At 31.9% G+C, this 15,208-nt stretch overlaps 4 protein-coding genes across 4 annotated transcripts in view; 3 read left to right on the plus strand and 1 right to left on the minus strand.

The window, feature by feature from the left end:
- LOC108723508 (uncharacterized) overlaps positions 1-6,562 on the minus strand; it is a 22,836-nt gene extending 16,274 nt beyond the window's left edge. Inside the window, exon 1 of the mRNA XM_018449329.1 lies at positions 6,552-6,562. The gene's annotated coding sequence lies outside the window, so the exon portion shown is untranslated. The remainder of the gene's footprint in view (positions 1-6,551) is intronic.
- Positions 28-9,031, plus strand: LOC108722478 (sodium/potassium-transporting ATPase subunit alpha). The gene is made up of 11 exons (XM_018447628.1): positions 28-102; positions 797-1,147; positions 1,701-2,013; positions 2,480-2,608; positions 2,889-3,295; positions 3,619-3,888; positions 5,153-5,467; positions 5,609-6,026; positions 6,253-6,541; positions 6,866-7,436; positions 8,955-9,031. The coding sequence occupies exons 1-10, from the start codon at positions 28-30 to the stop codon at positions 7,434-7,436; spliced, it is 3,138 nt and encodes a 1,045-aa protein (XP_018303130.1). The 3' UTR covers positions 8,955-9,031.
- Cpap3-b (cuticular protein analogous to peritrophins 3-B) lies at positions 8,979-12,150 on the plus strand. Its single transcript, XM_018449351.1, has 4 exons — positions 8,979-9,174; positions 10,446-10,757; positions 10,992-11,388; positions 11,978-12,150. Exons 1-4 carry the CDS (start codon positions 9,138-9,140, stop codon positions 12,096-12,098), a joined length of 867 nt encoding a protein of 288 aa, XP_018304853.1. The 5' UTR covers positions 8,979-9,137; the 3' UTR covers positions 12,099-12,150.
- A 2,192-nt stretch (positions 12,151-14,342) lies between these two features.
- The window catches only part of LOC108723556 (peritrophin-1), a 4,945-nt gene continuing 4,079 nt past the window's right edge, over positions 14,343-15,208 (plus strand). The window contains exon 1 of the mRNA XM_018449404.1: positions 14,343-14,569. Coding sequence (XP_018304906.1) covers positions 14,521-14,569 — 49 coding nt within the window. The 5' untranslated portion in view covers positions 14,343-14,520. The remainder of the gene's footprint in view (positions 14,570-15,208) is intronic.

Genomic DNA, 15,208 nt, shown 5'->3' on the forward strand with positions numbered 1-15,208 from the left:
GCGGGTACGCCGCCACGGCGCTTTATAATGGCGGAAGAACGCGGAACAGGCTGGCCAAACGCGCGTAGAGAAGACGCCGTCGTCTTCGCACAGTGGCGCCGAGCAAATTGTCACTTGGACACGTGGCGCGGATGAGCCGCTCGGTCGATAAAGTGGGGAGCGCGTTTGCCATTGATCAGTACCGGAGTAATCTTAGTGGTATCCTTTCCAAAGAGATGGCGCATCTATTCTCGTTTTTTCGCGCTTTTTGAGCTACTCCATTATTTTTCTTGCATCTTTTGCATATAAGTAAAATAATATATAAGTATATGTATACATGTGTGCATATTAAGGCTTTAAAAGAAAAAATTACAACTGAAATTATTTTTTTAAGCCCATAATAAAAAATTAATTAAGCAATAAATTGAAAAAAGCTCTAAAAAATTATGTTAAATAGAAGCTATTTTTTTTTAAATAAGAATTTAAACATCTATAAAGAAGTGAGAAAAGCAAATTCGCTATGATAATGTTATTCATAAATAGAAACAAATTTTTACCACATTTCGCTTTTCTGATTTTGTACATTTTTTATATGAAGATATATAGTACCTGCAGTTTTTATAAATATAATTACAGGTCGCTTAAAAATATCTAATAAAAAGGAAAAAGGGAAAAGGTTCTCCTCTTTTCTTTCTTACTCTTTTCTACGTTAACGTGTCACAATCGATCTCAGAAAATGACAATGAAAAATAAATCGATTATCAAAATTCTGTGATTTAACTTCACGTGTCTGTTTAATTATGACACTTTTTTTTAGAAAGATGCGCGTTTTAATTTCGACGATATACACATTTTAGATTTTGGAAACGTCACTTTTTTCGAAGTAATTTTACTTGCGTGTGTAAGAAATGTTGCGATTTTTGCACAAAGCGCAACAGCAGCGCAATCGCGAACTCTTCGTCGGGATATCGACACGGACGTGCATATTAAATCGGCGGCGGATCTATTGCAAAGCTTAGAAGTGAATTCTGAACAGGGTTTGTCTACAATCGTTGCGAGAAATCGCCTACGAGATCAGGGACCAAACGCACTAACTCCACCGAAAAGGACCTTGGGGATTCAGAAAATCTTGCATCGATTCTGCGGAGGATTTTCCTCATTAATATGGGTAGCAATTTTTTATTTTTCCTATTATGAACCTTCACTATATTAAAAACAATATTAAATTTAAGTATATACAAAGAGAAAAAAAGAAGAAAAAGAAAGAAAGGATGCACGTGACTTTTCTCTAATATTTACTTTTGCAAATTTAAATTCATTATATATTTTTTATTTAATTTTGATAAATAATTATTTTTTTACTCTTTTTATTCTTTGTAATATTATATTTAAAGATATATAATAATATAATATAAAATCCAACAAAATTTCTCTAATAGAATAGCTTCAAATTTTGAATTTTTTGTATCAGCATTTAATTACTTATCCATTTTTTTTTAAATCATATTAATTCTAAATTAATATTTTTTATTTAATGACATTGTTTTTTTAGTTGTTATGTGTATATTAAATTGCCACAATTGCGTGTGTTTTTTGCATAAAAAATTGATGGTTGACTGATAAGAAGAGTGATTTATTGATTATTATCACAGATATGTCATCAAAAAGATTTTTTTAAGGAAAGCCTTTAAGAAGTTCAACAAAATATATTTAATTTCCAGGTAGGTGCCATTTTGTGCTTCGGCAACTATTTCTTGGAATTGAATACTTATGGTGAAGCTTCCGAGGATCACCTCTGGATCGGTTTAGTCCTGATTGTACTGATCTTGATCACTGGCGTGTTCAGTTACTATCAAGATTCCAAGAGCTCGAGCATCATGGAATCGTTCCAGCAGATGGTACCGCAACGTGCTAAGGTTCTACGGGATAGCGAGAGAAAGGAATTGCTGGCGACCGAGTTAGTGGTCGGAGACATCGTTCTACTGGAGATCGGTGACCGGGTGCCCGCTGACATTAGGATCCTGGAATGTCAAGGTGAAGTATGTCCTGCCACCGTATCCAGCGACTTCTTTCTGTCCTTAGACGGAAAAAAACAAGTCTTTCTTTTCGCGCTAATTCGCGTTCACGACTGACTCGCGACGATTTCTCGTATTGTTTCATCGATAGAAAGTCCAGAGAAGAATTATGTGGAAAAAAAACATAAATGCAGGATTATATATACTGATACATCACTGAAAAGGATACAAAACCGAAATTACAAAATATAAATTTTTTAATTTTTATCAAAACAAATTTTATTTTTTCTCTTTAGATGATTAAATTAATATGAGGATTAAATATCTAATAATTTTTTTATTGCGCTTCTAATTTACATTGTGAACGCGTTAATTAAATTCGTTAAATTAATTAGTTAAATTAATGAAATCTTATAAAAATATAATAAAAATTGTAAATTTAGTTGTACCTATAGTTTGTACAAAATAATTCTGTCATTTTAAAGGTTTAAAAGTCGATAATGCATCGATTACGGGTGAATCGATACCATTGATACGAACGGCAAACATTCCGCAAACTGGAAGTGTTATTCAAGCAAAGAATATGGTATTCTTTTCTACAAATGTTGTCGAAGGTACACTGTTTAAAGAAAAGAAAAATATTTTACCATAATATCATCTAAAGAATTTCTCGCTCTTATAAGCATGAAAAATATACAAACTATAGCTTATAAGTCTTAATTTTTAATAATTTAAAAAATTTATCATTTTCAATATTTTATTTTATTTAAAAAATGTATTACTAAATGACTATTAATCTAGATTTGATGAACAATTTCCGTTGTTAAAAATTTACTGCCAAATTTATCGTAATCAACATTATTGCTACATGAAATATACCTAGTTAATTCTTAGGCAGCGGAAAAGGCATTGTAGTGGCCTGTGGCGATCACACGGTAATGGGCAGAGTGGCCAAGTTAACTTCGAGATTACCGACCCGACCTACGCCTCTTTCCATGGAGATACATCGCTTCATGAAACTAGTTTCATGCTGGGCCATCTTTCTGGGCGTTTCGTTCTTTACCATGTCCATAGCGATGGGCCATAACTGGATCGATTCAGTGTTGTTTCTGATCGGTATCATCGTGGCGAACGTGCCGGAGGGCATCGTCGCCACGATGACGGTCAGCTTGACCTTGACCGCCAAGAGGATGGCCAGTAAGAATTGCTTAGTGAAAAATCTCGAGGCTATCGAGACTCTAGGATGCACTGCCGTTATCTGCAGCGACAAGACTGGCACTCTTACGCAAAATAAAATGACTGTACGATTTATTTCCTCTTTTGCGAAAATCTATTGCAAAAGAATACATAGTATCTATAGATGTTATATTTATTTTTAAATATTATATTTACTTTATAATAACTATATTTATAGCAGAATATATGTTCTTTTATTAACCCCCTACGTGTGTTTTTATCTATTATTCATCTCTGGTATATTCTTTTTGCAATGAGTAGAAATGAGTAGAATTGCGCAGCATTATCTTTTATGTAAATGGTGTTTTGCTTTAACAACATCGATCATTTAACGTTCTCACTTCGAATATACGATTGAGTTCCTGCCATCGCAATTGTGTAACTTCAGGTGCGACACGTGTGGTACAACGGTCAACTATGCGAAGTGATGTCGTCAGACACGTGGAGAAAATATGTCAACGATCCGGGTTTTGAAAATCTGGCCAGAGTAGCGAGTCTCTGTAATCGCGCTGAATGGGCACCAATACTTAAGGATGAACCTCTGTTACCCTTAAATAAAAGAAAAATCCTAGGAGATGCCTCGGATGCGGCTTTATTAAGATGTATGGAGGTCCTTGTGAAGGGAGGAGCTGATTCCTTCAGAAAAAATTATGTTAAAGTAAATAAGTCTAATTAAATCTTTTGATTAAAGTTTGAATAAAAGAATTATATTTAAATTTAATATGCCAGTCGTAAATTTAATTCAATGAAAAATTACCTTCCTTTTTTATCTCTAGTCTACTTCAATATTATATATTACGTCAATTTTTAATTTCTAAAAAAATCTTACTTAATAGATTTTATAGTAAATTATATGTTTAAATTTGTTTTAAACTTGTATTAATATAAATCTTAAATTTGTATAAATTTTACTTTATCCAAAAATTTAAAAAATAATAAAACTGCGTGCATATACAGGGTGTTTCCAAATTAAATGGCAAAACTTCGGGAGCGTGTAGAGGAGTAAAAAACTAAGAAAAAAAGTCCTATAGACATATGCTCCTTTTTGCTTTGTTTCGCAGGAAATCACGAAAAAAGAAAAAAATATATTTAATTTATTATTTTAATTATTTTATTTATAAACTTTTTAATGAAGATTTTGTTCGAAATGTGCACCTCTTGCAGCAATACAAGCATTGCATCTGTCAAACACGGCTCTTGTAGCAGCCAGGCACTGTTCTTGCGATATTCTGTTCGCTGCAGCTACGATACGATTTCTCAAATGTTGCTCTGATTGAATAGGCGAAGAATAAACTTCTTGCTTCAGAGTACCCCATGCATAGAAATCTAATGGCGTTAAGTCGGGCGAACGAGTTGCCCAATGTACTGCTCCTCCACGTCCAATCCATCGTTGTGGGAATTTTCTATCTAACCAGGTTCTAGCGACTCTGCTGTAATGAGCAGGGCATCCATCTAATTGAAACCACATTTCAGTACGTTGTTGTAATGGGATGTTTTCTAAATAGTCAGAAAATTCATTCTCCAAGAAATTTAGAAAACGGTCCCCATTTAATCTTGCAGGTAAAAAAAACGGTCCCACTAAAACGTCGTTCCAAATTCCAAGCCAGACATTAACAGAAAACTCTTGCTGAAATTTGTATTCTCTAACAGACCTGGGATTTTGATGAGCCCATATATGATAATTCCTTTGATTAATTATTCCACCTCTGGTAAATGTGACCTCATCTGACCACATTTTTTTTCGATTTCTCTGAAACGGAGCAAAAACGAGCATATGTCTATAGGACTTTTTTTCTTAGTTTTTTACTCCTCTACACGCTCCCGAAGTTTTGCGATTTAATTTGGAAACACCCTGTATAATTAAGATAAAAATAAAGTTTATTATTGTCATGAATAAAATCATTATTATCTTGGATCTTTAGATATTGGAGATTCCTTTTAATTCGACTGACAAATTTCAAGCGAACATACATTTATTTCACGGCAAGTATTTCGTATCCTTCAAGGGCGCTCCAGAACGTGTCCTCGAACGTTGTTCAACGATAGCGTTCGGTAACGAAACTAAGGCTTTGAACGAAGAGACAAAATCAGCATACACGGAATCTTGTTATATTCTGGCAAACAACGGCGAACGCGTCCTCGGCTTTGCCGATCTCGAACTTTCGACCAAAGCCTTCCCCATGGATTATCACTTCGAGGCCGATCCTCCAAATTTTCCTCTTGAAAATTTAAGATTGGTATTTCTTTAATATTTAATTTTTCTTTACAAGAGAGTATTCTTTAAATTATTATTACTAGGGATTTTTTAATTCAATTCTCGGATTTTAATTTTTTATCAACAGTTATTTTCTAAGCAAAATGTATTTTTTTATTGATAGATCGGTCTAATGGCCATGATGGACCCACCACGGCCAACTGTTCCTGATGCCGTGTACAAATGTCGTTGCGCCGGTATCAAAATCATCATGGTGACCGGTGATCATCCTGATACCGCCAAAGCGATTGCCAAATATGTTGGCATTATTACTGACCACGATGATCATAATAACAACAATGCCAGGAAGCAGGACATTGTGGTGACTGGTACACAGCTACGAGATTTGTTGCCGGAACAACTGGACCAACTGATTAGGCAACATCAGGAGATTGTATTCGCCAGGACATCACCGGTGCAAAAACTGCAGATCGTTGAAAGCTGCCAGCGGTTGCATCTGATTACCGCGGTTACCGGCGACGGTGTCAATGACTCGCCGGCTCTCAAGAAAGCCGACATCGGTATCGCAATGGGCATCACAGGTGGTGATCTATATTTTTATGAAAATATTTTCGTAGAAAAAAATGTGAATATATCAACAGCAAAGTTTCTAAAAGATAAATCTAAATATCCCTACTACTTTTAAGATTAAATTAAATATCATGGAGAATTCTCTCTCGCGCGCGCGCGCGCGCGTTCTTAAATTCTTTAATTTAAGTAAACGATTACTGATACGACGATCTAACTCTAATTATACCTAATTGCCAGGATCCGATGTGAGCAAGCAAGTAGCGGACTTAATACTGCTAGATGACAATTTCGCCTCGATAGTGACAGGCATTGAAGAGGGTCGGCGAATATTCGACAATCTCAAGTCGAGCATCGCATATACTTTGGCGAGCAACGTGCCGGAAATAACACCTTTTTTAGCATTCATTGTTCTCGGGATTCCTCTGCCGGTCGGTGTAATTTGTATACTATGCATCGATCTGGGAACAGATATGTGGCCGGCAGTTTCTTTGGCTTACGAGAAGTCCGAATCGGATATAATGTTGAGGTAAATGTACAAAGCATTTCTTACAGCATACAAAATCATAAAGACTATATCATAAAGAAATATTTGGTTGTTAAAAATTAGTTAAAAATTAGAAGAGTCTATAAATATAAATATTTTAAAAAATCTCTTAGCGGGAAACAAATATAGTTCAAGTAGAGAAGTAAAACTTTATTTCCTCATTCGATTTAATTTGGCCAAATTTTAATTAACCAAAATTTAGTTCCAAGTTTGATTATATAAAGATCTAAAATTGAATATTGGATAAGCTATTAAAATATTTAAATATCTAATCTTCTCTCATTCCTATTTTTTTAACTATCACAGAAAGCCCAGAATACCTCAAAGTGATCATCTAGTTAGCCGAAAACTGATTTTCATGGCGTACGGTCAGATTGGTATTATTGAAGCGTGCGCGGGTTTCTTCACGTATTTCGTGGTGATGGCGGAACACGGTTTCCTGCCGAAACGACTTCTGGGTCTAAGATCAATGTGGGATAGTTCGGTAGTGAACGACTTGGAAGACAGTTTTGGACAGGAATGGACTTATCAACAGCGCAAAGTCCTCGAGTATACCTGCCACACTGCTTTCTTTGTTAGCATCGTGATTGCTCAAATGGCAGATGTAATGGTCTGTAAAACTCGCCGTAACTCATTATTGCGCCAAGGTATGGGTAATTGGGCCCTGAATCTGGGCCTGCTCCTTGAAATCGCCCTGGCTTGTGTAGTTTGCTACGCGCCCTATATGGACCGCATCCTGAAGACGTATCCCTTAAAGCCAGAGTGGTGGTTACTCGGTGTGCCGTACGCTATCATAATATTAATTTACGAGGAATTGAGAAAATGGTGGATTAGAAGACATCCAGGTGGCTGGTGGGATAAAGAGACTTCATATTAGGTGAGATCGATGAAAGACGTCTTATAATCCAAATAGAGATTGAAAAATCCAGTGTCATAATTAATTTGATCTTATTAAAAGTTTCAAAAAATTAAATTTAAAATTGAAATCTAGAAAAAATTAAACGAAATAAATTAAAGATATACATATTTTAATTATATTTATATTTGAATTTAATAACTTAGAGATCTATTAGAGATTTATTAAAGAATGAGAGAAATATGTTCATATTGCATTCCTGAATATTGCAAGATGCAAACAGAACTAGTTTCGTAAATAATAATCTTTAACGCGGGTTTCTATACAGTCGTGACTTCTTGAATCATACTCTGCAAATAATACTTCACCTTTCTAAATAAACTACCACAAATATATCATAAATTATGTGCAAAACAATTGAATAAATTACATTATTAAGATGCAAACATACGAAAATATTTAAATATTTCTGTATATTCTTATTTAGAGATGATTAAAAATAATTTTATATTAATATACATATTTTATTGCTATACATTTTATAATATTTAAAAAATATTATTTTATAAATTATTATTATTATTAATACCACGATTTAAGTTTAACAAAGTAAAAGTATAAATTAATATATAAGCACGTTATACATTATAATTTTTTATTTGGATATAAAGTATTTACTTTAAAAAATTTTTTTAATTAATTTACGTATATTCTTCTTGATGAAACTTAATGTAAAATAATAGTTATCATTGATTAATCGGTATTATCAAACTCCGAAATTTTTATGGAGCAGATACGTAAAGACGAAAACTGGAAACATCGAGGGAAGAAACTGGAATTTCATGTCGTTTTCTCGGAATACTTTAGTATAGCTAAAAATATCTCACAGGTAAATAAAGTTACCAGAAAAACTTGAGATTTTCGCAAGACTGTTTTGAAAGCATATAACTGTTATTGAAAGCACTGCTTTCGTAGCATGTCCTCTGATTTTTATATCCCAGTTTACATTTTGCTTCAAACTGTAATTATTATAATTTAATTTAAAATATTTAGATTTATTAAGATTTGTATTACATGTGATATATGAACAATTATATAAAATTAATAAATAATTACAAGTACACCAAAACGTAATTACAAAATATATTAATTATGCGACATATACACAGGCAAATATTATATATATTAGGGCTCACATTAAAATCACCAACGATTTTGCTGATAGTATTGACACTATTTCAAAATGATTTTTATGAGAAATACATTATTATTAATAGATACGTAAAATTAGTAAATATATATATTGACAAATGTTTATCAATATACAGTTATATACTCAATAAAAACAATGACAGTGTTATGGTTTCAATATAATTTTTTTTTGCATACTAATATACCCAATTTTCCAATGTACAATTTTATATGCAATTCCATACGAACAAAAAATTGATGCAACTGAAAATCATATCAATCAGTGCGTGTCATTGTACTTATGTGTTTATGTGTACATGTAGATGATTGTCGGTTTTCCCCCCATAGATTCTACGTGATCACCAAGTGTTGTAACCCTGGATGAAGTGGGGGCCGCATATAAGACCTCGACGTTCGAAGGGGCCCAGTAGTCTCTAGTCACCAATACGACCACGTTACTACGACTGAATCATTGTACATAGTGACGTCACTCTTTTCCTCTCTTTCTCAATCAGCGTCTTTCTCATCAGGATGAAGACGCAGATCCTTCTTCTCCTGATATGCCTCGGTGAGCTCTTATCACGATCTTATCAGTTCAAGAAACCGAGTAGCTAATAAGATCCGAAATAAATCTGAATTTTCCGATATTCTTTTAAAATTTCTTTTTTTTACATAAAAATGTTATGATAGAATCTTATCTTTTGCAATGTATAACTAGTTTACTTTTTTTATTTATCATTTTAACTAGATAAAAAATTTGCATTGTTAAAAAAGTGAAAACTCTTTAATATTTGCCATATGTGGAATATATACGATGATAAAAATCTATCAAGTATTATATTCATAAATTCGTTTATATACTTAATATAATTTCAATATAAGATGAAACAATTCAAGAAATAAACTTATTTTTTCAATTAATTATGAAATTATGTACATATGTTATATATTATAAAATTTAAAAAATGATATTTTTATTTGTATTTTACATTACATACGTATTTCTATTTTATTCCCTATTTCTTATATTACTTATAATAGTTTAAATAAGTTTTTAAAATAACTTTAAAATAATTAAATAAGTTTAATTTAAAATAATTTAATGCTTTTAATTTAAGATACATATAAGTAAGATCATAATTGGGAAAAAGTTCTGGAAAATTGATGCATCTATTCAAAGTTTTCTATTGCTATCTATTTATCGGAGTCGAAGTCTACTAAGTGCATTTGAAAACTGTTAGGCCGAACCGATTAAGCGACATTTAAGTTCTGAGTGGTCGGCCGAGTATACGTACAGCAGCTCGACCACTTTCTCACTTTCTTCGCTCGCGCTCGTGAGGTCGACCGGCATTTCTTCAGGGACGCAGACGATGTACTGCCTTGAAAACATGCCGAGGGACCAGTCGACCCTCTTATCTTAACACGTTCACTCTTGTCTTCCTTCATTTTCTTTCTCAAATTCACTTTGTTTTTTGCCAAGCAGTTCGTGACATGAAGTAGTTCAAGCAAAATTCGAAGGCTTCAACTCATAAAAAGTTTAATTAAAGATAATGAGACTGAAATTTCATATAATCCTCATTCGATATTTTTTCCCCAAAAATATTTTTCATATATTAGTTACAATAAGAATTGAAATAAACAAATAAACAAATACAAGATACATAAATTATTGAAATACTTTTTAGTCAGTATTGATAAAATAAAGTCTGGAAATTATTAGAATTAAAAATTTAATAAGGATTTAGTAAAGAATTTAATTACAATCTTTCTGTTCTTGTCAATATGCAATCTCTCATTTATATTATCTTTTAATTAATATAAAAAAATTTTATCACACAGGAGCTGTCACTGCTCTGACGAGGAAGCAAGAGGCCGCCGAGCAAAGCCGCCGAAAGGTTGCTTCGGCAACGACGCCGAAGAAACAAGAGCCAGAGGAAGAATACGAGGATGACGAAGAACTCCTGGATCAATGTCCAGAACCCAATGGATATTTTCCAGATGCAGAACAATGCGATAAATATTACGACTGTCGAGACAGCAAAATAACGGAAAAATTGTGCCCTGACGGTCTCGTCTTCAATGATTTCAGCCCGCAACATGAGAAGTGCGATTTGCCATTTGGTATCGATTGTACAAAGAGACTCAAGCTACGTAAGGGAACTCCCTATTTCATCCTTTATAAATTATATATTATGATTCACGAAATAGATCAAATTGTTCGGAAAATATTATTTAAAACATTTTAACATGTGTGTGCATCTTTTGAATGATATACAAGTTTCGTAAAATTTATTTTACATAATGATTTGCTTTATAGTAAAAAATTTTATTTTTTCCATTTTTAGTTATTTCATTTTTATACATTTTTCCATCCGTTTATTGTAGAAAAACCACAACCATCACCACACTGTCCTCGCATGCACGGCTACTTCGCTCATGAGGACCCCAGGAATTGCAATACCTTCTACTACTGTGTGGAGGGCAAATTTAACATGATCACTTGTCCGGATGGTCTGGTTTTCTCCGAGAAGACCGGCATCTGCAATTGGCCGGACGAGGCACAGAAGAAGGGCTGTGGTTCCCGCGAACTCTTCAACTTCACCTGTCCGAAGGTCAACGAGTCGGTGGCCGCGACACATCCGCGTTATCCCGACACTGAAGATTGCCAATATTTCTACGTATGCGTCAACGGTGAGATACCGAGGCGAAGCGGATGCAAACTCGGCCAGGCGTTCGACGAACGCAGTGGAAAGTGCGACTGGGCCAGAAAAATACCCGAATGGTAAGAATTGTATAGCAAAACTTGGATTTTCTTATAAAGAAGCATAAAAATAGACAATATATATAACGACGTTTCATTCAAAAAATAAAAATAGGCAAAATTATATATTATAAATAATTATCGTTATCAATATAACAAAAATGATCTTTCTCACCCTTTTTGTAAAAATAATGTAGATCTTTTGTATAACAAAAGTACTTTTTTATAATTAACAAGTTTATAACATTCATATACGAGAAATATATACAGGGATTTCAAGTATTTTTAATAAAAAGTACGTTTAAATAAAAACATTAAGTTAAAATTGACAGAAGAATTTAATCAAATATATATTATAAAGATGAAAACGAATAATAAAATTTAGATCTCAATTTAAATTATTATACATAAAACTTGAAAAAGCCCAAAAATAGAGATTTCTTTTTATAAAAAAAAAAGAAGAAAAAGTTAATTTTTTAAATTTACGTATTCCTATTGCGTCAAATCTATCAAAAAATTAAGACAGTTTAATTTGATCAGTTGACGAAACTTCTTTATCGTCCCATTTATCATTAAATATATGTCTGAAGTGCAAATAATTTAATTACAGCATAGACTGGTATAAGGGTCAGTTGACTGACGAAGAATTAGACGCCTTAGAGAATCCACCACCCAAACCCAAACCTAGCGGTGGACCAAGCAGAAGAAAGGGCAACAGACCAACCATATAGAGTCAAAATTTTTTTAGATTAAGCATATAGGTTTTAAGTCTTTTTATTTTTAAACCGCTTTATTGTATAATAAACTTATCTTTACTACAAAACACACGTCTTTCAAAATATATTTCGTCGCAAATCCTATCTTGGAAATAATTTGCTTAGACGAATAATAAATTATGAACTTGGCTTTAAACAATTTAGAAAAAATAAACTATTAATTCCGAAGGAAATTATTTAAAGTCCTGACAACAAACTATTTTTACGTTTTCATTTAATAGCATTATATTATATTACTATTATTTTTTATTATTAACGTCTGTATATTAACATTTTTGATTTTTTTATTTTGACAGTCATACTATTTCCGTTTCTCACAAAATCGCGAGATTTTCTTAAAATCGAGAATCTGAACTCTTTCGCAATAAATTCAGATCGTGTGTTAAATTTGCTTGAGCGGTGAAAGTATTATGATATCGATTGACGCGTTCCTTGCATTTTATGGGAACCATTTCCGAAATCCAGCTCTAGCTAGTAATACTATCTAGTAATTTTCGTAAGCCTGAAGATCATGAGACAAAGATCATTTTACGTAAAAGAGAGACATATTAGAATGCCAAACTTCATGAAATAGCAAAAATCTCCACTAATCGTAATATTAAATTATTAATAAGCAATAAAAATAAATATATATAATATAATATAATAATACATTAGACGTCAATTAATGAATTAAAATTTATTTACTTTATTAACGGAAGTTATTAACTTAAAACTAAGTGAAATTTAAACGGATAAAGAATAAACTATGTATCAAATATTACAATTTTCGCTTTCCCGAAGAAAAAAACATCCGAAGACGTTGCTGAAGCGTAAATGAGAGCAAAATGGGAAGAGCATCATCGTACATGACGAAAAAAAGCTTGTAATTGATTCAATGTTGTGACTGCAATGAAATATAGTATTCTATCAAAGATCTTTAAACCTTATTTAAATAATTAAAATAAAAAAAAGTATATGTATTAGTACTTTTAATATATAATCATTTAATATACAATCATATAATAATATAATCAATAAGAAATATATTTACATTTCATATTAATACTGAAGTAATTCTAATTTTTTATTATATAATTTTATACCAAAGAAAGAAAAAGTAAATAAAAGATTATAAAAAGCAAACAAATAATTAAATCTGAGCACATTTAAAAAATATTTTATAGTCTTGAATATTTTATATTTTACAACACTTTTTTTTATATAAAATATTTTATAAGATATATATTGAAAAAAATACTTATGTATAAAATTTTGTTTTCTATTAACAAAAACAAATTTTTTAATTTAAAATTTGTATTTTAGTTTAATAGTTGACGATACAGAGATTCATATCTCAAGTTTGTTACTAATATTTTACTAAATAAATAAGAGAATACTATGACATTGGACAGTAACATTGTCGCAGAAATCAGTTTTTCAGAACAATCAAAGCGAGAGCGAAGGTGAATGTTAAACGACTTTTAAAAGAAGAAAGCCTAACAAAAAGCTCTCATTTCCTGGGAGTCAGTGATGCGTAATTTACTATTCTTCATTTGAAGTCGTTCGTTTAGAAATGCGGATAAATGATTCACCAAGACGTTAACGCTTTCTTAGGTTTTTAAAGTATTTGCTCTCTTTAGCTTTTCGATTTTTCCAAGCGTTACCAAATTTGTGAATATTTAATGAAAATAGTATTTAAAGAAGTGCAAAACCGTCTTTTTTATATTATTTTTATATTATAGTATTTAATTTTTTATTGCATCTTCTTTTTCTTAATTGTACATATATCTAATTCATAATTTCATTTCATTTCCTATATATTTCTATTTGCTTAATTGTATTTCATAGCGCAGTAAATGTCATACTGCTCATATTGAAAAATTAATTAAATCCTCTCAAATGAGAAAGACAATATACTTAAAATATTGGCGAAATTTCCTGGCATTTGCTCGTCATGGTAATTGCGAAGCAGCGCGATTGTGACGTGTATTTTTCTCATCACAGAAAAACGGAATGAAGGATATCGAAGTGAGAGGAGAGAGAAGAGTAAAAGTTTCCTCTCTTTCTCTCTCTTTCTCTCTCTTTCTCTCTCTTTCTCTTTCTTTGTCCGTGATCTATCTTTTCGATTTTCATTCTCGACGAGTGTCCGTCGATGAAAAGTGACGGCGAAAGTGGGATTTGCGTGAGGAAATAGTGGGGATTCGCAAGGTATACCCAGCCGACGAGTAGCCGAAGAGCTGCAGTTTCGCGAGGGCGACCTCGGGCCATTTCAAAGAAGGACTAAAAATTAAATAGCTTAATTTAGCCGTTTCCGCCCGTTTCAGTGAACCTTTGTGCGACCTAGGATCATCCTGCGACGGATCATCCGACAGGAAAGCACAAGCAAACCGGAAGAATGTTCACGACCGGAATCGTCACGCTGTTAAGCGCAATCGCGCTGACACGTAAGTATCGATTATTCGTTTAAAAAGATCAAAAAGAAATCAGAAATGATAGAAACGTTCTAAAGAACAGGTCTACAAAAAAAGTTCTCGTATAGTTAAAGATCTTTGAAAATGCTCTTTTGCAATATTAAAATTAATTACTGCTATTCTTAAAAAATTAATTATTAAATATCATATGATGAAAAATTAATTATTAAATATGACGTAAATATTATTATAAATTATTATATTTATTTTTAATAAAATTAATAAAATTAGTTATAATATTATCTACTCTAGACAAATTTAAATATAAATCGGATGTAAAATTTTGTAAAAAGAAGTAAAATAAAAATTTATTAATTATGTAAAAGAAGATACTAAATACGTCTTATAGATGCGTGCTTCGTTCTTTAAATTAACATTCTCTAAATTAACTTTACTAATTATAGTAAGAGAAAAATAAGAATATTTTATTTATCTTATTACATAAATATTTTATATCAATTATGAAATTAATATCATCGATATTGCAATATTACTTTACTTTCTAATTTTAATTATGTTTATATATGTAGTTAGACACAATTATATTGATTTTTTCTTTCAATTTGAATAACGTAGATTATATTCAAACCTTCAAAAATTTAAATACTTTTT

The sequence above is a fragment of the Mycetomoellerius zeteki genome, unplaced genomic scaffold, assembly GCF_001594055.1.
Source record: "Mycetomoellerius zeteki isolate Tzet28-1 unplaced genomic scaffold, Tzet1.0 scaffold106, whole genome shotgun sequence".
In the NCBI taxonomy this organism is placed as follows: Eukaryota; Metazoa; Arthropoda; class Insecta; order Hymenoptera; family Formicidae; genus Mycetomoellerius; species Mycetomoellerius zeteki.

Bases quoted from the DNA above. Each gene is read 5' to 3' on its own strand.
- Cpap3-b (XM_018449351.1), top strand. From the start codon at position 9,138: ATGAAGACGCAGATCCTTCTTCTCCTGATATGCCTCG. The intron at 9,175-10,445 runs GTGAGCTCTTAT...TTTATCACACAG, and splicing joins TCTTCTCCTGATATGCCTCG to GAGCTGTCACTGCTCTGACG. The intron at 10,758-10,991 runs GTAAGGGAACTC...CGTTTATTGTAG, and splicing joins TACAAAGAGACTCAAGCTAC to AAAAACCACAACCATCACCA.
- LOC108722478 (XM_018447628.1), top strand. From the start codon at position 28: ATGGCGGAAGAACGCGGAACAGGCTGGCCAAACGCGCGTAGAGAAGAC. The intron at 2,609-2,888 runs GTACACTGTTTA...GTTAATTCTTAG, and splicing joins TTCTACAAATGTTGTCGAAG to GCAGCGGAAAAGGCATTGTA. The intron at 6,542-6,865 runs GTAAATGTACAA...TAACTATCACAG, and splicing joins GAATCGGATATAATGTTGAG to AAAGCCCAGAATACCTCAAA.